The following is a 22,964-nucleotide window of genomic DNA, read 5'->3' as shown; positions in this document are numbered from 1 at the left end:
CAACCGAGACGTTCAGTTCATTTGTGGGAATCCCTTTAAACTGCCCACTTCATGGAATCAATGAAAAAGATGTTCACTTAAGTCCTTGCGTGGAATTTTTTATTAAAATGTTTTAGTAAAAATATGCAGTTGCACTCACAAGTTTGAATACTTGTTGCAGAATATGTAAGCTGTTTTGTAATTTAAAAAATAATAATGGGGTCATACTTTTTATTTTATTTAGTACCACCAAGAATAAGCAATTTCATGTAACATTTGTTTAAATATATTCCACAAGACCAAATAATAGCTGAAGTTACACAAACTATCCAATTCAAAAATTTACATTGCCTTGGTTTCTTTTATTACTGGCAGAAACAAGAGGTTAATTTTAAAAGCACACCACTTTTATACGATTTCACATCTGACATCTTATCAACACTGCCAGATATACATGATATAATAAAATAAAAAATATATAAAGTCTGGTAAAAAAAAAAGAAAAAAAAAAGTGATGCAGGTCAGCATCTTTATTTTCAGTAAAGGACTTTCTTCTGTGGAATGAAAGTCGACTCGTTAACATTTATATATGGAATGAAAGTGGCTTACACCGAAGAAAATGGTCATTCTAATCAAAAGAATACACAGATAAGTAGTTAAGAGAAAGAAAAAGAAAAGGACAATTCAATATATATATATATATTGAATTGTCCTTTTCTTTTTCTATATTATATATAATTCCAAGTAGTACAGGTCCCAGTACATTTTCTATATTATATATAATTACAACTTTTTATATATTATATATAATTACAATTATGAATTGATTTTACCGTATAATTAATGTTGCATGGCAACTTAGATTGCTTTACGTTACAAAAAAAAAAAGTTTACAAGGTTGATGCAGCTTTTGCAGATTGATCTACAGTATGTCTATGGTTCTCAACCTTGTTTGGCTATAGATTAGACAGCATCTTAAAGGGATACTCCACCGTTTTTTTCATATTAAACTATGTTATTCCCTTAACTAAGACGAGTTGATACATACCTCTCTCGTCTCAGTACGTGCACTTAATCGCTCTGGCGAGCAAGACACTTTGATTGCACTTAACTTAGCCCAGTTCATTCAATATGGGCCAAGCAGAGAAGCGACCAAACACCTCCACGTTTTCCCTATTTAAATACAGTTACACGAGTAGTGTAACTCGACCTAGGTCGGTGACACAAAATAAAACGTTGCGCTTAGAATAGAACGTATAGTGAAATACCACAGCAAGTGATTGGAAGCACTTTGACTCGGCATATATATATATATATATATATATATATATATATATATATATATATGGACTCTGCGCAGTAATATCATCATTTCGGAGAGGGAGAGGATTTTTCACGAGTGATGATATTACTACGCCGTGTCGAAGTGCTCCCATGCACTTGCTCTGGTATTCCGCCATACATTATAGTTATCCACTTTACATGCTTAGAAATGTGCAACGTTTTATTTTGTGTCATCATTCTTGGTCGAGTAACACTACTCGTGTAACTGTATTTAAATAGGGAAAACGTGGAGGTGTTTGGTCGCTTCTCTGCTTGGCTGATATTGAATGAACTGGGCTAGTTAAGTGTGATCAAAGTGTCTCACGCGCCAGAACAATTGAGTGCACGCACTGAGATGAGAGAGGTATGTATCAACTCGTCTTAGTTAAGTGAATAACAGTTTAATATGAAAAAAAAAACTTTTGAGTATCCCTTTAACAGTGGATCCGTCCTTCGGATGAGACGTTAAACCGAGGTCCTGACTCTCTGTGGTCATTAAAAAATCCCCGGATGTCTTTCGAAAGAGTAGGGGTGTAACCCCGGCATCCTGGCCAAATTTGCCCAGTGGCCTCTGTCCATCATGGCCTCCTAATCATCCCCATATATACCAATTGGCTTCATCACTGTCTCCTCTCCACCAGTAAGCTGGTGTGTGGTGAGCGTTCTGGCGCACTATGGCTGCCGTCGCATCATCCAGGTGGATGCTGCACACTGGTGGTGGTTGAGGAGATTCCCCCCTCTATGTAAAGCGCTTTGAGTGCTGAGAAAAGCGCTATATAAAAGTAATGAATTATTATAATTATTATTATTTAAGATTATTGACAACTACACTGAGAATAATTACACCGCAAACCAATTTTCACTGTGTTTTTAATTTAGTGCTGCACTCTGATTCAATATTTTAGGACAAAGCATTCTAAATAAAAATATAATACCAACAAAAAAATTAAGATTCTATTTTATTCTTTTCAATAACTTTTCCAGGTCTGGAAATCACAATTTTACAATTCCACAATATTGTAGTAATCCAGGTTTTCCATGACCGTGGGAAACAATGGTAATAAATATTTGAAATTATATTTAAAAAAATGATTTTGCATCTAGTGGATCTTTTTCAATGATAGGCTAAGAAAGAACACATTTTGTGAAAAATGGAAACATTTTACTGAAGATTAATGTATATGCACAAGAAGTCATGTGTTACAGTGGTTTTATTACTGTTGTAAACTCAAAACATCCATTAACTGAGGTAAAATAATTAATTAGTACATTAAGCACATAAAGGTTGTATCTTCTCAACTCTCTTACATTTTGAATGATATTCTTTTGTGAAGTATGTGCATTTTTACCTGATTAAAGGACGTTTCTTTCAAAGTTTGTGGCCCTCTCTCCATCATGGCATGAAGGGGCTCCAGGACGGCAAACATTCCCTTGACATTCCTCTCTCCAAAGTACAGACGTGATGCCTCCTCCAGCCCTTCGTGCCACATTTCATGCCACAGAATAGCCACCCTGATCAGCTCCTCACTTACCTGAACATGGACAGAAACAGGAGTCATGTGGTTCTTCTACTAAGACTATTTTCGCTTTTAGCAGATGTTTTGGATCATAATTGACCCTTGGCTAAGCTCTGCCTTAAAAGCATTGCTTACCACTGCTTATACTGTACCTTAGCGAGTGTTGTTATTTACCATGTTGTCAGACAAGCTTTTTCTCTTTCTAAGTCTCATTCTCTAGAGGATCTGCGAGTTTGAGAAGGGTCTGGCTGCTGACTTGAACTTGCACTCTCAGACTTGCGCTTCCTCTGCCAGTGACGTCACTTATAATCACAACCTGCATTTTCCACTGACTGCAACACCAACTTACAGTATATCAATGCATAGTGGGATTTGTCTCATTTATTTAAACAATCATTGCTGTTTGTGTACTTTTCCCCAATACATAATTATACGCTGTGTTTACACTTTTTATTGCAGATATACAATAATTAAAAGTTATATTGATTTATTATTTGCAGCTCCTTGTGTTTAGACATTAGGTTATTTATTATGATTTTGTTATGATGCCACTCCTTTACTATCTTGAATACATAAAATAAACAATTTGACAGAATGGTATTCATTTTTATATTGTCTTAAGGTTATTATATCACTTACACATTAGCACTGTGGGCCATAGTTTATAGTCTGTTTTACTTTACATTGTCAAAAAATGTGGCAGTGGAGGCAATAGTACATGTGTGACTTAACTAAATGGAATTAAATTACAAACAAAATTAAACTAAATGTAGCGTCTTTAATAGGGAAATCTGTGATTTTGGAAACACAAACACAACATTTAATGTTTAATAAAAACATTTTATATAAAAATAAAATCGCTATTTGTTAAAATCGCTAATTAAAAGGTAATTCCACCGGTGGAGACATGAATATGTATTGAAAGTTGGTCATATTTGTATTAGAATAGTATCATATATTTATAATTTAATATATGCATTTTGGTACCCAACCCTATCCATAATGCATCCGTCTGCGTATTCAGCACCTTCATCCATATTTTCAAAAAGTTTCTGCCGGTGAAAACTTAATCTAACGCACTGGCACTGATCTGTGATAGGTCAGAGATTAGGTCCAACCCCTTATGGGCGGGTTTGAAAGGGTGGGAACTACAGTAGTGCTTGTAGTCTTTACAGAAATCCCCCCCCCCCCCCACCCTTTACACTGGAAGGGAAAAAGGTAAATAGCGGATTTCTCTCGTCTCAGGGGAAAACGAGAGTGTTGCACGACCATTCAATAGTATGACTGGGTTTTTAACAATTGAAATCTTAATGCAAATGGGTAGAGTTTCCCTTTAAGACAGATTAAATGTAATATACAATTGGTTGCATTATTTCTTATTTTTTTATTTTTATTTTTTTTATTTTATTATTTTACTGCATTCTTTATTGGAGAATGCACCACTTCAATCACCACAAGATTAGTGCTCACTACTTCTGACTGGTTTTCAAAGTTCCTTAAATGATTAAAAAATATTGTGAATACTTTGAGTACGACTACTGGGCCATTCGGCTTCTATAAATACTTGATGTGGACCAGCTATGTGGTTTCTGACTTATTTCTGCCAGTGGGCTTATACATTCTAATCATTATATGAGTTTTATGATCATGACTTTTTATACATTTATTTTCACTGTAGATATTATTTCTTGTTTTATTATTTGTTTTCATTTTTTCTTTATGGTATTCTGGTTGATGTGTTTAATGATGTGTTGTAAAGCATGTTGGTGAGCTGCTGCTGTATAAATGGTGTTATATAAATAAACTCTGACTAGCAGTAAAGTGAAAGTTCCTTTAATATTTTTTTATATCATTATTGTTTTTGGTTTATATACCTTGAGTCATGTGCCATTAAAATAGGTGTCATGACTATTTATCACATTTTAGAATACTAAGTCCTCACAAATATGAAATAAAACAAATGGTACTGTAGGTGTGATATATCTATTTTTTTTTTGTCTAGATTCCAAATCTGCAAACACATTCTGATCTTTAAATGAGCATTTCTTAAATGAGCATTTCAAAAATAAATATTTCTGAGTATAAATATACTATATATATATATATATATATATATATATATATATATATATATATATATATATATATTTCACAGAATTCATTCATGGTGGGTTTGAAAAGAGACAGCAAGTCGTGTGTGGAACACTCAAATGTCATTGGTTCTGTTCAACTGCCCAAAATACTGTGGGCAGCTGAAGAGAATTTTGTTACTGTGTAACAAGACCAAGGCAATGGCCAAGTAACTGAAGGCTGAATGTCCAAAGAACAGGAATAATGCTCTGGAAACCCCCTCAGCTTTGTTTTTACTCATATGCAGGATATGCTTATGTTCTTTGAGAAATTTGTTGATGGAATGACATGTATTATATTCCTGCAATAAACACAAGAGACAAGCCACAAGCAGAAACAAAAATACTGTATGAAAAATAAATAAATATAATAAAATAAAATAAAAGATAATAAGTTATAGTCTGTCTCATTTTATTCATATATAACCATTTAATCATTTATCCATCTCAGCTTCTTGGCCCCACTGGCAATCCAATCAAATTGTTGGATAAATATTTTCGGTTTATTTGTGTTAAGTGTAAGTGACGACGCAGGCAGTGGAGAATGCAAGTGACGAGATGAGTGAAAGTACAAGTCTGAGAGTGAGTTTGAATAGTTTATAAAAAAAAAATCTCAAATTCTGTTAATGCAAACCTCTAGCTCACTCTTATAGCTAATTCTATAAAGGTTGTCTGAGCGAGCAAAAGCAACCAAGAGGAAGAGAAACATAGCCAAGGGCCAGTGTGTACCTAATAAAACATTTATTATTCAGACAGTCAAACTGAATGTGCACTCGTACCATAATGGCTTGCTGGACCAGGGTGTTGCAGTGCTCACACATGTTCTTCAGGATCTTGTTGGCTGCATTGTGGCGGGCAGTGGTGGTGGACTTGGAGGCCACAGTAAGTGGATAAATCAAAGCCTTTAAGTGTGCAAACAGAAAGCCTATGAAACAAACTGCTGCTAACAAAGGTCACAGGCCATATGATTCATGCACACTACCAGTAAAAAGTTTGAGCACACCTACTCAATCTTTGTCATGACTATTTATCACATTTTAGAATAATAAGTCATCACAACTATAAAATAACATATAGGTGTAACATTTTAGGTTCCTTGTCTAGATTCCAAATCTGCATTCTGTCAAATGTCTTGAGTTTTCGTCTCTGAATTTTTCTGAGCTTTTAAAACAGCATTGAATGAATTCCCATGTGTGCAGATACTTTTTTTTTCCTGACAAAAATGCCAGTATTGTAAAGAAATTCACACATAGACATAAACTTATTGTATGTTTGTCTAATTAAACTAAAAGCAGGTCAAGCAATTTCTCCAGAACCACATCACCTTAACCTCCTTATCTCCATACACACAACATTGCTGGGACTTATTATACAGGGAAATGGTTTCCCCCACAATTGCTACATGTATGCTGATAATAACACACAGCATACATTTTCATTTAATGTAGACAATTGCATGGTTGTGAAGACAGAACTTCGTGTCTTCCCAGCTACTGTGATGGTACAATTAAGTTTCACCATCCAGCTAGGATCACTAATAATAATGCCAACCAGGTCAGCCAGAAATCTTGTTATCTTTAATAACCAACTGACCTTGCAACGCAAAGTTTTCCCAAACGCTTAATCAGGCTTGAACTGTGTGGGATCCTCGATGTAAAGTTAAAGGACTGTTTGGCGGACATTTAAATATTAGGAGAGTGGCACCCAAACTGGAAAACTTGCTTGTAAATTCTAATATTGATTTTCTTGGACTGTCAGAGACTTCGTTAACTTGTTCATATTCCGGAGGCACTTATTGTCATGCCAGGATATAATGTTTTTAGGAAAGATAGAGATCATGGGCGAGCGATCATCATAAATTTTAATTCTGGAGTGAACCAATACTTTAACTGCATCCTGCTGACTAGAAATAATAATATATAATATCATATAAATAATATCACAATTTCCTAAATCCTACTATTTTAGACACCTTATATTGTTAGCTATGGGTAAAAGTGTCTGGTAAATTAATAAATTCAAAGTAAATGTAAATTCACATATTTCAGATGTCAAAAGGCGGCCATCATGAGAAACAAATTTGAATTAGTCCAAACTTATGACTGGCAGTGTATGTGAATAAAATACCTTTAAAATACCTTAATAACAAAGAGCAAGGAAATAAACTTGTCCAACATAATCTGGAGCTTTGGTTTTGCTTATGTTTTTAAATGACAGAAAACTATCAAGTACACAAACTACAGTCAACAACAAAAAACTCTTCTTGAATTATGTGAAAATATTTATTTTTTTGCTATATGCAGTAATGAAATACTGCAATACTTTCCCTTACATCATCTAATGTAACCGACTGCACTGGGTATCACTGTGAATGTGTAAAGTGTATCAGATCTCTATTCAACAGTATGTAGCTTCCCAACATAGTACTTCTAACGGTCCAATTAACAGGTTTTCACCAGATTTCTTTTTAAATAAGAAGATGTAAGATGATAAAAATGTGCCTTTCATGGAGAGGGAGCTTCTATGTGCATTACTCTAACAAATGCATAGTGATCATTACTCATTTTTATGTATACCTGGGGGTGGTAGCGGCCAATGTCGGTGAGTAGCTGGTGAATAAGACGTCCCACCAGAGCACGTGGGGTATCAATTCGTGCTATCAGTTGAGGGATGACCTGATTGCAAGGAGGAAGATAATATATGTTCTTTTTGCAGCGATTTTAAGCTAAATTAAGCAATTAAGCAACTGCCGTTAAGCAATTTTCTTTAATATCAGTATTTTTGCCTTGTTTTCCAGTAAAAATATGCAAAAATCCTTTAAATTAACATACATTTGTTTGGGAAGCAAAACTGTGCAAAGTATTAAGACTTCATAAATTGCGTTTTTCTTTCTTACCTCATTACCAAATTGATCTTACTTATTTTAAGCACAAAACCCAATACATTTAGCTAGATATGTGCAGATCTACAAATCTGATCAAATCTGAAAAAAACACATTTGAACACAAAGTGCTGCTGCCAATGGTAATAGATTTTAATTATTAAACTTATGAGCATTTTTGTTGCAAAATGTATAGAAAACTTATGTATAGAAAGCTGGAAATGGTCTTACCTGTAACCAGGTGTCTATTTGAATGGTCTTAATACCTTCAACTAGAGCTTCATTCACCTCAGGCCAGTGACCATAATCAAACCATAAGGTCAGGACTCTAAATGTAAAGGAACAAAGGCATGGTCATACACAGTCTGAAATTACTCCATGAATTGTATTTGAATTCAATATATTTCAATTATTTTTTGTTTGGTGCTCTACAGAAGTATATATTGCTGCATAATTAGAGAAAGCATCTCATATCATCCCACAAGTGCAGTTTCATTCTCTCACTCCTATGGGTCAAGAAAAACCCAAAAAAAATTACAGCGTCAAAATGCCCACTAAACTATATAAAAAAGGTGGTTGCTGTAGTTTTAGAACTCTTCTCAATTCTCAATACAATGAACTATATTCTTAGGATACGTTCCGAGGACATTCATGCTGGCAGTTATTTAAGTTGGCATGAAAAGGAAGTAGCATTTTTCTTTTCTTCCCTATTGTAATGTATATCCAAGTAAAATAGCTTCTGAAATGAGAAAAAAAAATGTGGAATTTAATTTTGTTCATTGGGAATTGACTGGAACATTGAAATCTTGAAATCATCTGCCACTGCTGTGATCTCATGTGAGTGACAGGTTGCTGGAGGGGAGTGTTCTGCCCTTGTGCAGAAGAACACGTCAAAAGAGAAGAGATGTCCTTGGAGGGGGAAGGGGAAGTCATTTTGATTAAAGATTATGAAGGCATAAGAATTGTCCAAGTTGATTTAATGGTTACTTTAACCACTCATCAAGAAACTATAACTTAATCCTTGTTAATTATACGCCCATTTCAAATTCCATTCCTTTTCTGTATAAAATATTCAATGAGCTATTTTTGTTGATAAATGTCATTTATGAGAGTCAGGATTTAGACTCCATCAAAGGACATTGTGGACAGCTGATGCAAAACCATTCATAATATTCATATACTATGCAATGGTCAGTTCACAGCAGTGACAGAAATTAACTTTTTTTTTATTAAAGGGCAATATTTTTTGCAACCCTAAATTGATTTCTTGGGGCATTACCTATATAAGGTAATTTCTTATTAATTAACTTATTAATTAACTTAAGGTAAATTAACTTATTATATGTATACATCACCTTTATGTCAAATTCTAACATTCAAATTCAATTCAATTACAATAACAACACAGTACAAGGCTGTTACCAATCAAATGAAACATTATCAACAAAATCCATCTTTACAGTCCAAAATTCAGTATTTAAATATATAATCATTTCTAATTTAAACTTTTTAATTAAAAGGTACTTTAAATATGAAAATAAAATATGAAACTATAAATATGAAACAGTAGATGGCAGCAAGTCACTGTCTTAATGAGTGAGTCATTCATTCAACCGATTCTTTCAAACGGCTGATTTATTCAGGAACGAAGCAAGTGACCATCTTTATTGAATGGGTCATTGAATCATTAATTAAACTGATTAGTTCAAAACGCGGATACGATTCAGTTACTAAAAAACTAAAACTGCATTGTACGTCACACGAAAGCACGAGTGACAAACTCTTGCATAGTTAAAATAATAATAATTGCGATATCATCATAGACGATACATATCACACACAACTTTTACAATTATTGAATTTACATTTACCCATTTTCATCTCTTCCTTTTGGTTGCAGGAGACAGTACATAGTCAATACGCTGTCATAAATGCCGTGAATTGTCAGGTGAACAAGCAAATACACAAAAGAAAGAATAATACAAATAATGTGTGTGCTAATTTAAGTTTTAATTTGGTAAAGGATTTAGAAGTGTCATCTAAAAATTAAGAACGCAGCAGATCTTCGTTTATGTGTGTGACAGGGATTCCTTTACACATTTTATAAGCTCTTCACGAGTTCTCAGACGGTCAAAATACCAGCATATGCGGGCTATGCACATACAATGAGTGCATTAAGCCCAGCACACATCATTGTTTTGGATGTTCGGTAAGTTTTGTGGTGAAATATATAAATCGGGCCAAACAAACCAAGAGAACCGAACTACAAGTGTGAACACACTCTTAAATAGCTGGTTCAGTTGTGTTTGATCATTGCAGGGACTGAACTGTGCAGGAAGGTAGATTTCAATGAACAAGATTGGGCACCCCTGGTCTAAGTGAAAACTGTAGTGTTTCAGCACAGTTTAAAACAAGATTGCAGCCTCTAAACAGACTCAGAAATATACATACAGGAATGTAGTGTCGCCTAGACTACTAATGGCGCTTTTCCACTGCATGGTACCGAGTGTACCATACTGATATTAAAATGTGACGTGAACACACTGCAGATGGTGCAGGACAGACAGAATCGTCACTACCAGCGTCATTGTATTTGCGAGACATCAAACCTGATAAATTTAAATAGCCAGTAACATCCACCGCTGTACCACCTGTTTTAAAACTACTTGCTTGAAAAAAAGAAAAAAGAAAAAAAGAAAGAAAACTTCCAAAAAAAATGACTGAATCGTGGTCAGTGGACGAAGTGAGACGTTCCTCTTTTTGTTTGCCGAGGAGTGGATAAACTATAACGGTCAGACTATAATCCCGCCCCACTTTGCGGTACTAACTGCAGTGGAAAAGCAAACCGAGCCTTGGCGTGCTGAGCCGAGTCGTACCATGCAGTGAAAAGTGAAGCGAGCCGAACCGTGCCATGCCGAGCCGAACCGTACTGAGCTGTACCAGCAGTGGAAAAGCACCATAGGTGCTGACTTACCTCAAAGTGTCCTGTAAGTTATTTCCACGTGAGAGTGAGATAGATCTGAAGAATCCTTGCACTGCAGGTACTGTATACAGAAGAAGAGTCTTGGACAAATCCTGAAACATACAAATCATAGGATTCAACCATTAACTACATGAATGCCAACATAAATAAAAATAATTTGTAAATTTTGTATTTGTAAATCCATGTTATTCCCTTCGCATACCCTTTTATGTGTGTTGCATGTGCTAACTTCTGACTTTAAGCAAGATCTGTCATGACAATCTTGGGAAATAAACAGCAAAAGCATTAAGCCAATTAAAAACTTGTTTAAAACTTGTAAACTTGTTTATTACCTAGTTCTGGCAACTCTAGATGGCACAATCTGATAGGTCTAACTCATTTGGTAGCGTTCATGTCATTATCTACATAGCACAGCTCATTGTTTGTTGTTGCATCAACAGGCAATGAGCTGGGGCTCAACATTCTAACAAATACGGGTAGTGTTGCTGGTAGCAGTATGCAGCGAGCTTTCCCTCAAGCTTCCCCAGCTCCACCTTTATAAATCTGCTATGGGGGTTAATTCATGTATGCTGCATATGCAGCAGCAGCAGCAGCAGAATTTCTTACATACTCACAGCAATACTCACAGTTAAGGTATTGGCAGTGGCAAGTCTCGTGCTCTGCAGCAGCAGCAGTGTAGCAGATCTATTCCGCCAAGACCAAAAACATTAACATTGCCATTTCCCTTACCATGCCAATCTCTATTACCATAACAATCTCCCAAGAGTTGTCATGACAGAACTTGTTTTAGACTTGTTTTTATAAAAATTGTTTACAAGTTGTTTGAAAATGCAGTAAAGGTGAATATTGGAGAAGCTTTGCACACAAACTTCAAATAATACTTCCGTGTTTGATGTCTGGCTTTGGTTTGTTTCTCACCTCATTGACTTTCTTCTGTCCAGGGGAGGGTACGGGACTGTGCTCTGTGCTGTCTGCTTCACTGTCACTGTTACTGGCTTCGCTGTGGGCACTGGCACCACTTAAGTGTCGTAGTTTTTTCTTTTCATCCCGGCCCTGGTTTTGGTGCTTGTAGTGAAGCACGGCCTCAAAGTTCATTACTGCCCAAGCGTGCCAGGCCTGCAGAGGCAATCTCTTTTATCTCAGGTTTTGACAAAATTGAAAAGAACATCACAGCTCCAAATACACATAACTTCACTAAACAGTTTAGCTGTTAGCTTGGTTTTTTTTAATCCATGTAAAAGTGAAAAAAAAAAAAAAAAACTTGGTGAATGACTTGGAAAGGGATGTACACAGGAGATCCCCTTCGAAATATGATTTGAAGCTCTTTTGCAAAGAGTGTTTGTGTGTGTGGGGGTGGGGGGGGGTGGGGGGAGAACAAACAAAAGTGGGATGAGCTTATGGACTCTTATTTAAAAAGATTGGCAGCTGTATCAAAAGCAAAAAGTAATTAAATCAAGTATTAGCTAAGGGGGGTGTACACTTGTGCAGCCAGGTTATTTTAAGTACTTCATATTTTTGATTTTCCTTTTATATTGTTTTGCCTCTATTAATTCAAACTAATGTTTTAGAATAGTTGTTGTAGTTGCTTTAGTTGATCACATGCATAGTATGTTTGGTATCTTTGTAATGCAATTTTAAGTTCATTTACATTATTTAGCTAACTCTTTTATACAGGGGTTGGACAATGAAACTGAAACACTGGCCAATGTTGGAGGTTTCACATCTATATGCCTGGCGGCCAATCTTCAGAGTGAAGCACGGGTGGATCAGTGATGGTTTGAGCTCCAATATCATGACAATCCTGATTGTATTTGATTGACATGACACTGCCGAGGACTACCAAACCCTTCTGGAGGATCATGAGCACCTGATGCTCAAACCGTGTATCAGCATGATCATGCACCAACACACACAGCAAGACTTGTGACAGAAGGGTTTGATGAAGATGAAAGTGACGTTGAACATCTCCCATGGTCTGCACAGTCACCAGATCTGAATATTATTGAGGTGTTTTTTGGTGCTGTATTTGGATGCAAAATGAGGCCCTCACCATTCTAACAAATTATTGTGTTGTAAAACCAGGTGTTTCAGTTTTATTGTCCAACCCCTTTATGTTAGTATTGAGGTATATAGTATATGAGGATGCTGAGCTATAAGTCTTTTGAATCAAAGATCTTCTGGATCAACCAGGTTCTCTGCCATCAATACAAAGTCACTAAAGATCTACTGGAGCCCCAATTATGGCATTAGGATTCCTTTTCATTAAGGCAAGATGTGAAAGACTCAGACTTTTTTTTATGATTTGATATATTAAAGGTGAAGTACTGTATGTAGTTTGTGTGACACTAGTGGCAGCTAACAAAATACAAAAATAAAGCATATTTTGTAAACATATGGCCTCCAACTAAAATATCACAAATACAGCTCTTACGGGAGCTTGTGATGGCATGTCTCAATAGGTAAATGTAGCTAAATGAAATAAAATTCCAACATATTACGAATTTATTTTTTAGGATTACTTTTAATTGTGTCATATGTCATGTGTAAGCAATTGTCTATTCTAGACTAACGTATCTCGCTTATAATAAACCTATCCAACATATCTACACCGGAAGAATTTTTAACACAATGCACCACAACTTGAGGCTGTCTACACTGGACACATCAAAGTAAACATTTTAAACGGGTACATTTGTTTTTCTGAACGAATGCATAACTATGCTGTATGTTACTGAAGCATCTATTGCAATGTGTTGCATTGTAATGCCCTTTTTTTTGCTTTGATGTGTTCATGAACCAGTTCATCTTTAAAGCAGGGCTCCGAACCAGTTCAAGGAAAGAAAAACAAAAACGAATTAAATTTTAACAGGAATATAAACAAAAAATGAAAACAAAATCAAGTTTAAATGTTCTTAACAGAAACCCTTATTCGAAATTACCATTAACCAGTTAATAATGTTATTTTATTGTTCTGCTGATTGATTTCAATTGATTTTAATTGGGTAGTCAACCATTCAAGAATTTAGATGGTATGACCTATGCAAACGTGACGTTGACGCATCCAACGTGAGTGAAATGCCCGTGCTCAGCTGTTAAAGGATTAGTTCACTTTTGAAAAAACTTTTGCTGATAATTTACTCACCCCCATGTCATCCAAGATGTCCATGTCTTTCTTTCCTCAGTCGAAAAGAAATTTCGGTTTTTGATGAAAACATTCCAGGATTTTTCTCCATATAATGGACTTCATTGGGAACCGGATGGTTCAAGGTCCAAAAGACAGTTAATAACTGTTTCAGATGCAGCTTCAAATGTCTTTAAACGATATCAGACGATGAATAAGGGTCTTATCATGCGAAACGATCGGTTATTTCAAAGCTTATTCCAAAAATGTAACTTTTCTAAGGACAAATGCTAGCCTTTCTCCATTCTGTGAGGCGCGTTTGTAACGTCACGTAATACGTAATTACATTCAAAAGGTCACGGGCGACGTAGCCGGAAGTACAGAATAAAAATCGTCCGACATCGCTGTTTTACCTTTTAATTCCTTTTTTGTAAACGGCGTTTGAGTTAGTTTTCACGTTAAACCTATGCGTTCAACTTGTAAACACTCTGACTCTGTACTTCTGGCTACGTCGCCCGTGACCTTTTGAACGTAATTACGTACTACGTGACGTTGCAAACACGCCTCACAGAATGGAGAAAGGCTAGCATTTGTCCTTAGAAAAGTTACATTTTTGGAATAAGCATTGAAATAACCGATCGTTTCGCATGATAAGACCCTTATTCATCGTCTGGTGTCGTTTAAAGACATTTGAAGCTGCATCTGAAACTGTTATTAACACTATCTTTTGGACCTGAACCATCCGGTTCCCATTGAAGTCCATTATATGGAGAAAAATCCTGGAATGTTTTCATCAAAAACCTAAATTTCTTTTCGACTGAGGAAAGAAAGACATGGACATCTTGGATGACATGGGGGTGAGTAAATTATCAGCAAAAGTTTTTTCAAAAGTGAACTAATCCTTTAAGTCATTCTATGTAATTCGCGAGGCAATGTGCTGTTGGATCACAGAAGTTTATTTGAGGATATGTTAGTATGGCTATATCCACTTGGAAATCGTAGGTTAGTGTAAAACTTTTTTACGATTAAACACCTTGTTGTCAAAGTTAGTATTGTGGCTTTAAGTGTGGTCAGAAGTGTGTCAAGTTCAAATGGAGTTACAAGGTTTATCACCAGCAAATGTCAGAGATTTGTTATTTGTCCATTATTAGACAGCCACATGATTTGTGGCTGTCAGGGCATCACATTATGTTTTTACAGTATCAACTTACAGGTTAGAATGATATTGATATGGATAAAAGACGAAGTGTTACACACATGGCTACGTATTGGCTATAACTAGACGGCAAATACCAGTTCTCCGGTCTTCAAATAAATAGTCTTTACAGACATCGTGTTTTGAATAAAAAAATAACTGCAAACAAGCAGAGACAGTCTCTACACCAGATAAACTCTGAATATCAAATACTGTAACTGTTACTCTACTTCAGCTTTAACCCTCTTCCAATACAAAACTATATACATATATGTTAGAAAAGTTTTGTGTTATTAAAATATTTTTTTGTATCGCACTTGAGTTGTTTTTCGTTTTGCTCATAAAAGGAGTCCATATGCATGATGATCACAGCTACTTGCCCTAATTAAGTGCTGGATCAGCATTAGGATATTATTGACTATGGCAGAGTAATATCCTATAGATGTTTTCACTAGACTTACATGGACGAGTGTTGGCAGGACGTCTAAGACCAATTCAGTCAGGAATCTCCCAAATCAGTTAAATGATCCAAATACTTTTATTGATCATAATGGAATATACATAGTTCAATTTTTGGGCTAATTTGCAAAAAAAAAAAAAACACATTATTATTCAAATTATTATTTTATTGATTAAATTTAAGGTGTTGTCAAAACACGATGGCTGAACTTTATAATGTTAGAAAAAAAATGCTTTCTGAAGCTTAATAAAAAAGTTAGCTAAAAAAACATAAAAAAAAAAATCAAACTATTATTTTTTTTTACTTGAAATAAGATAAACATAAACTGAAATAAAATGCTAGTATTAGTTTGTGATGTGGTCTTGAGGATAGTCAAATTTCAATTGTAAAAACTTAGAAACTTTTACAAAAGACCACTCCTAAACAATATTTAATATTTATATTTAAACAATATGAATGTAAGCCAGAGGAGAACTGGCCCCCAACTGAGCCTGGGTTCTCCCAAGGTTTTTTCTCCATCCAATCTGATGGAGTTTGGTTCCTTGCCACTGTCGCCTTGCTTTTGGCTTGCTTTGAGCTTGCTCAGTTGGGGTTATTTAGTGTTTAGCAATGTTGTTGATCTGTGTTGTGCTACTTTCATGTTATCAGTGTGAAGCTGCTTTGATACAATCTGTATTGTGAAAAGCGCTATATAAATAAATGTGACTTGACTTGACTTGAGAAACTACAATAGAAACAAACAGACCTACTCATACTGTGATATAATATTTTGGTCATTACTGACCACTTCTACAAAAGCAAAAAACACGTACCGTCCTACTGACTGGGGTTTCCAAAATGCATTCATTTTTTGAAAAAACTCCTACACAGGTGAAATGACCTCTTCGTGGTCTAACCCCTGTTTTTTGCTATTTTCACTGGCCAAGCAAAAGCCGACTGACAATGTTCATAAAATTACTACTTTTATTACTACTAATATTTTCATTGTTTTAGATGTTTACTAAAATTGCTAAATCCTACATTGTTATTGGATTTGTATTTGAGGTCAAACAGTTTTATTTAAATTAAGTATATATGCATCGTGATTTCATAAACATCTAATGAGGATCAATGAGAATCAAATTTTGGGGTGACAACGTGGACATGTTCTTGACAGGTTTCATGAGATTGATCCACATACATTTAAAGTTTGTGAGGTTGACATACCTTGTACCAGTTGCGATCATGCTCCGTTGAGTGACTGTAATATTGTAGCACTTTAGGGATGGTACTCTCATTGATACCCTGAAGGCTGAGCTGCCATTCTCCCAGCTTCAGAAAACACCTGCACAGAGGAGAAACACATTAGAAAAACGTGGAAAATGTCTTGAGTATTTCCAGCTACCACTTAACAAATAATTTCACCTAAATAAACCATGAAAGCAAGGACAGCATCCTACTAAATGTATAAGGCTTCATTCATACATTAGGTGATTTTTTCGTGGTAGGGTGTCTGACCTGGCACTGCTTTAACTGGACGGAATTTGATGGCTATGCAGGCAAAGAGCCCAGACTGCCAGGAAACTTCCTCAGAGTTTAAAGCACATTAACTGTTGTTTAAGCAATTTATTTGTTCAGTCTGAATTAAACTACTTGCACTGTGCTTTGAGATGTACAGTATTTCCAATTTAAAGGTCCCATGACATGTTTTTTTTTTAAATTATTTTATAATGTTTCCTGGGTTGCCCTTATAATGTTAGTATGTTTTTTAGATCAAAAATAGTCATAATTTAGAAATAAAAGGCATTTTTCCTAGCCTGATTTTAGCCTCTGCTTAGAACGGTCTGTTTGAAGGGGCGTGTCTGCAGTGGAATTCAATGTAACCGCCCACTGCTGTGATTGGCTGACATGCTTGCATATGAAATAGCTACATATTACATGTGAAACTCTCTTGAATACGTACTACAGCTATTATACGTTTTTACTATTACAGATATCGAGATTACTGAATCGCATAGGCGTAATTTGCGGGTGGGACGGGTGGGACATGTCCCCACCACTTTTAGCCAGGGTCGATATTGTCCCCACCACTTTTGAAACATCTCTCGCGGCACGGATGTAAATTACACAAATAAATAAATCATCACTAGTTAACTAGCAGAGCATTCATTTAGTTCGTTTCTTCAAATAAGAGGCGATCTAGCGCTGAAATGTGTTGCTTTTGAAAACAAGTGATCAAAGTGCTCGTTGCCGCTGCGATCAGTGGCGTTGATACAGTTCTCTTGTGGCTCGCGCTGTCGCACTCAGTCTTCACACGGACTCGCGCTTTAATCCGTTGTGGAGACTCATATTCGATCCGGTGAAATCACAAAGTAAAATGCACACAAACATACAACTGATAAACATAATCGGTTTTAATCAGAGATAGAAAAAAAATGATACGAGTGCGGATTAGAACCCAGAACCTCTGTCACGCAGCACGCTTGGCAAATGTTCTGCCACTGGACTAATGAAATGCTTGCGTGTCATTCTCAGATCTCTGTATTTCATCACGTGAAAATTCTAGCCACAAACACATATTACATCTGCCCGATACAAGCCCGAAACTCGTCCGCTCTCGTCGAGGTAAAAAGATGCACTTGAACACATCGAGAGAACTACAGCCGTCAGCTAAATGTGCGTTCTGCACCTGCGTTTAATAAGCCAAATGTCTATTTCTGCAGATATATTAGTCTATATTCGTCATTCAAAAAGGAAAACCGACGCTGCCGGCTGCAGATACACATAACGTAAACAAAGCAGCGCGTGCTTACCGTTTTGAATATCATCCTGCTAAACACTTTCTTTAAATAAGATTATTTTCATCCTACTCAAAGAAATGACGTGAAGTTGATAATAGTCTGGCTTGACTTACTGATGCATAAACAGTATCGAACGATTTTGAGAGAAAGATTAAATTACCTGTCTTCTGCCCGTTTGGATCATACAAAACTTCTGGGAGTAGAGTCGGCGCATTTCCAGAGAAAATAAAATTAACCCATTGTTTCTTCAGAGACTCGGATGAAGGAACTAAAAAATACTTTTGTGTTCATTTGTACATCCGAACACTGAGCAACTGCCATGATTCGCTCGTTTGCAAGCCATGATATTTCTCGAGGAAAAACTCAAATCTCAAAGCTATTTCTCTAGGAAAAAATAAAATCATGCCTGCGCGTATTCGTACTTCCTGTTCCTAGCTCGTTTTCTCATCGTCGGGGCAAATTCTCTGGGCGGGCAAAGCAGAGAAAGGGGAGTAACCTTTCCCCTATATGACGTTATATAGGGGGAGATTCTAGATCAGTGCATCTGAGATGCAGACGGATGCAGAGAAGAGAAAAATAGCCAAAGCTCGGTTTACACCGATTGAAAATCCACGAGGGAACCAAATACAGTCTAGGGGAACTCATATTAAAGTTAAAAAACCTCAGAAAATGAAAATTTCATGTAAGGGGACCTTTAAAATAAAATGACTCACTCATTACTGATGTGGTGATGTGATGTGTTGTAGTTAAGGGTGCTCTGATTGATGGGTTGCCGATCACAATCAGCCGATAATTGCTTTGGGATGTGTGATAAGCAGTCTCTATAAAGGCCAATCCAGAAAAGCCGATCAGATGACGCAAAACTCGCGAGACAATTTTTTATGCCCTGGTAAAAATGGCTTCAGCAGTCTGGCAATTCTACAAGGTGTGTGAAAAAGCAATTCACTAGCAATCCATCTGCAATGTGTGTACCACGCCACTGTCTGTTTGTCAAACTGTGCAGCCTCTCTGATCAGCCCGTAAAATCACCGGAAAGAATAGAGTCCGTCCGCAACAGCGATAGATTGAAGTGTGCGCCCGAAAGACTGCGCGAGCTACAGAGAACACTGTATCCACTGATTGCCACGGCAACGAGCGCTCAGCTTGAGTTCAAAAACAAAGAAACACATTTTAGCGCTAGATTTCGATTTGATTTTTAACCCTCTGCTAGTTAACTGCATGTTTTATTTATTTGTATTAGGTACATCCGTGCCATAATGTTACTTAAAGGGGGGGTTGACTGCGATTTAACTTTTTTCATTTTAAATAGTCTGTAATGTTGCTGTTGGTGCATGAACAGTATCTGCAAAGTTGCAGCGCTGAAAGTTCAGTGTAAGCAGAGATATCGTCTTTTAAAAATCAGGAAGTATATTTCCTACAAAAACAACTCGATTGGGACTACAGCTGGGTTTTAGACGTCACTAACCCACACATTTGCATCAACCCCTCCCTCCGGAATATGCAAAAAAAGGGCATGCGCATATTTCTGCAGCACGTCGAGTGTGTTGTGTTCATCCAGCTGTCAGGTCTTCTGTGTTCAGGCATCCCAAGGACGTACATGTACTTCGTCAACAATGGATAGAATTTATGTTTGATTATGTTACTGAAAATGACGATCGTAATTTAGCTCTCTGTGCTGCGCATTTTACGGAAGACAGCTTAAAAATCTCCACGAATTCAATGCCGGATTCAACAAGAAACTTTTACTAAAACATGAAGCTGAAGTTGACATGAAGTTGAAACTTTAAAACAAGAGGCAGCAGTTGTTGGGCCACAACCTGTAAGTAGGCTAAGACTTAATCATTTTAAATGTATTTGCATGTATAATTCCAGACGTAGCCTTGTGTTTTATTTTTTTCAAATGCCAGCGCTGGCTTTATTGCCACTTGGCTACTAGTTATGCTATTTTGTGTCCACGACAAACCTGAATTTTGTATAGGGACTAATGTTGTAAATGTATTTTTCGTATAGATGTTGTATAGATGTATGTATAGATGTTTTATGACGTTATTTTCGATTTGATCAAGAACGTAAACTTGCCAGCGCTGTTTGAGTATAACATAGTAGCCAGTCAGTTGCTATTGTTGCCAGTCAGATGCTATTGTGTAAAACAAACATGTATAAAGTTAAAAAATGTAGCAAACTATCATTCAGAAACGTTAAGTAAGAGCCGTGTGTGGTGAGGTTCTGTTTGACTCTCTTCATCGCGGCTTTCTCGGTCTGATTATGCCTCAAATTGATACTGCAGTTCGACACATATTTACTTCTGGACCGGAGCTCATGACATGCACGTTTCGCTCGTAAAGGTAATGGGCGTTAACCTTCCGGACAACGTGAGCGACAGTTTAGCCAATTACAACACACCAGGCCAAACTAACCAATCTGAGCCCACTGCGTGTTTCTGAAGGAGTGGTTCCATAGACTCAGGAAGTCAACTGCTCTTTCGAGGACAGAAAAAGAAAAACCACGAATACATGTTATATTGCACCCCATAAACACAATCATGCAAAGAAAAAAAGCAGTCAACCCCCCCCCCCCCTCACCCCCTTAAAGTAAAATCCTTAAAGTGGTAGGACGCGACTTCACTAGCTCTAAACAAATCAATCTAACCATGTGACCAGCAGTGGTGGCTTTCTTAATCTGTTTAAAATAATTCAGCAACAGTTCTTGCATATATATATTTTTTTTCAAAATATTGATGCTTAAGAAGTAAACTTTGGGAGAGAAATTAATCTAATAATCTCTACTCTCTCTCTATCTCTATATCTCTCTCTTCCTCTCTAAATGCCCACAAAATCTAAGCATATATATATATATATATATATATATATATATATATATATATATAATCAAAATATAAAGTCAAAAAACATTTTTAGGCCAATACATTTTATCATACTTATTTCAAAGTTAAGAATTCATTATTTTGATACGTGCATTGCATTAGCTTGTATTGGATAACAGTTGATTAGTTTATTTTTTACAAAACATACTATATATTTAACATATGAGCAGAAACAGCCCTAAACAATATGAGGTTCTTTATTTAGGCTTATAATATAATAAAATATAGGCCTAACCTAAACAATATCTTTGAGAGATTCTTTATTTAGGGTTATAATATAATACAATATAGGCCTATTATAATATAATATTAAAAAAAAAAAAAGAATTGAAGTGATATATGAACATCAGCTATGCTAATTATTTCCCATCTGCCTTTCTGCTGTTATATATATTTAACTATTAGATCTATTTAAATGCTTTAGTTTATTTTCATATTATAATATGTTCATAACGCCATTTTTCTCGGGACAAGCGTCCCGAGAAAAATGGCGTTATGAACATCATTATGAACATCAGCTATGCTAATTATTTCCCATCTGCCTTTCTGCTGTTATCTCGGGACGCTTGTCCCGAGAAAAATGGCGTTCGTCAGGTCCAGTTTTGTATCCAGCCTCTCACGGGGATTTCGGATGCCCCAACGCCTGTGATGAGAAGACCAAACGCCTGTGAAGAGACGACTCAACGCCTGCGATATGTTATGGCGCCGTTTTATACATAAACAATATTTATATTTAATATTTATATATAAACAATATGAATGTAAGCCAGAGGAGAACTGGCCCCCGACTGAGCCTGGGTTCTCCCAAGGTTTTTTCTCCATCCAATCTGATGGAGTTTTGGTTCCTTGCCACTGTCGCCTTGCTTTTGGCTTACTTTTGGCTTGCTCAGTTGGGGTTATTTATTATTTAATATTTAACAATATTATTGATCTGTGTTGTACTACTTTCATGTTATCACTGTGAAGCTGCTTTGATACAATCTGTATTGTGAAAAGCGCTATATAAATAAATGTGACTTGACTTGACTTGATATTGAAGTGATATAATATATTAGTTTAAATGCTTCAATTTGTTTACATATTATATTATTATAATATGAAAACAAACTAAAGCATTTAAATAGATCTAATAGTTAAATATTTTCAAGAAAAGTGAATACGTGAACTCTTTTGTAGTAATCTAACCATGCCTGAAACTCCTCCAAACACAAAGACATCTTCACCATATTGTGTTCATCAACCGTTATTTCCACCACTTTAATCAAACCACTCTTCTTTAAAACATTATGATGTGATTTTATTTCACATGTCTTTTTGTTTCTCGTTGTCTCGTATTGAGCTATTCGGTCCGCACACGCGACTCACTGCCAATCACACGCGCTCACATCATTCTCTTTCTGTGAAACCAATAGGTTTACTATCGTAACCCCGGTTCTCTGAAACATCGAGTGGAGAGATCCACCTATGGGAAGGGCATCCGTACCTGACCTCTGCAGAAGCATCCAATTGCACCAAGTCTGGCTAGACAGACAGAAGCGCGCAGCCAATGCCCGGTGAGGATAGGTTACTATCACCCCTCACCCACTGGCATATAACATCTGGGCGCGCTGCTAATCCTCAGTAAGTATATTCGCTTCTCGTGCGGCAAGCGGGGCAAAGCTGGTGGAACTCTCCACTCGATGTTTCAGAGAACCGGGGTTACGATAGTAACC

General features: G+C 36.3%; 1 protein-coding gene across 1 annotated transcript in view; it reads right to left on the bottom strand.

Moving 5' to 3' along the window:
• Positions 1–22,964, bottom strand: part of mtor (mechanistic target of rapamycin kinase) — a 277,311-nt gene that overhangs the window by 65,308 nt on the left and 189,039 nt on the right. Inside the window, exons 38-44 of the mRNA XM_039678643.2 lie at positions 16,795–16,912; positions 11,731–11,928; positions 10,804–10,904; positions 8,061–8,157; positions 7,525–7,623; positions 5,728–5,850; positions 2,652–2,834 (exon numbers count right to left, since the gene is read on the bottom strand). Coding sequence (XP_039534577.1) covers positions 2,652–2,834; positions 5,728–5,850; positions 7,525–7,623; positions 8,061–8,157; positions 10,804–10,904; positions 11,731–11,928; positions 16,795–16,912 — 919 coding nt within the window. The remainder of the gene's footprint in view (positions 1–2,651; positions 2,835–5,727; positions 5,851–7,524; positions 7,624–8,060; positions 8,158–10,803; positions 10,905–11,730; positions 11,929–16,794; positions 16,913–22,964) is intronic.

Source organism: Pimephales promelas, chromosome 14 (assembly GCF_988280905.1).
Source record: "Pimephales promelas chromosome 14, fPimPro1.hap1.1, whole genome shotgun sequence".
NCBI classification, from domain to species: Eukaryota; Metazoa; Chordata; class Actinopteri; order Cypriniformes; family Leuciscidae; genus Pimephales; species Pimephales promelas.
The sequence above is the reverse complement of the archived record's forward strand: the minus strand, read 5'-3'. Positions and strand labels throughout refer to the sequence as shown.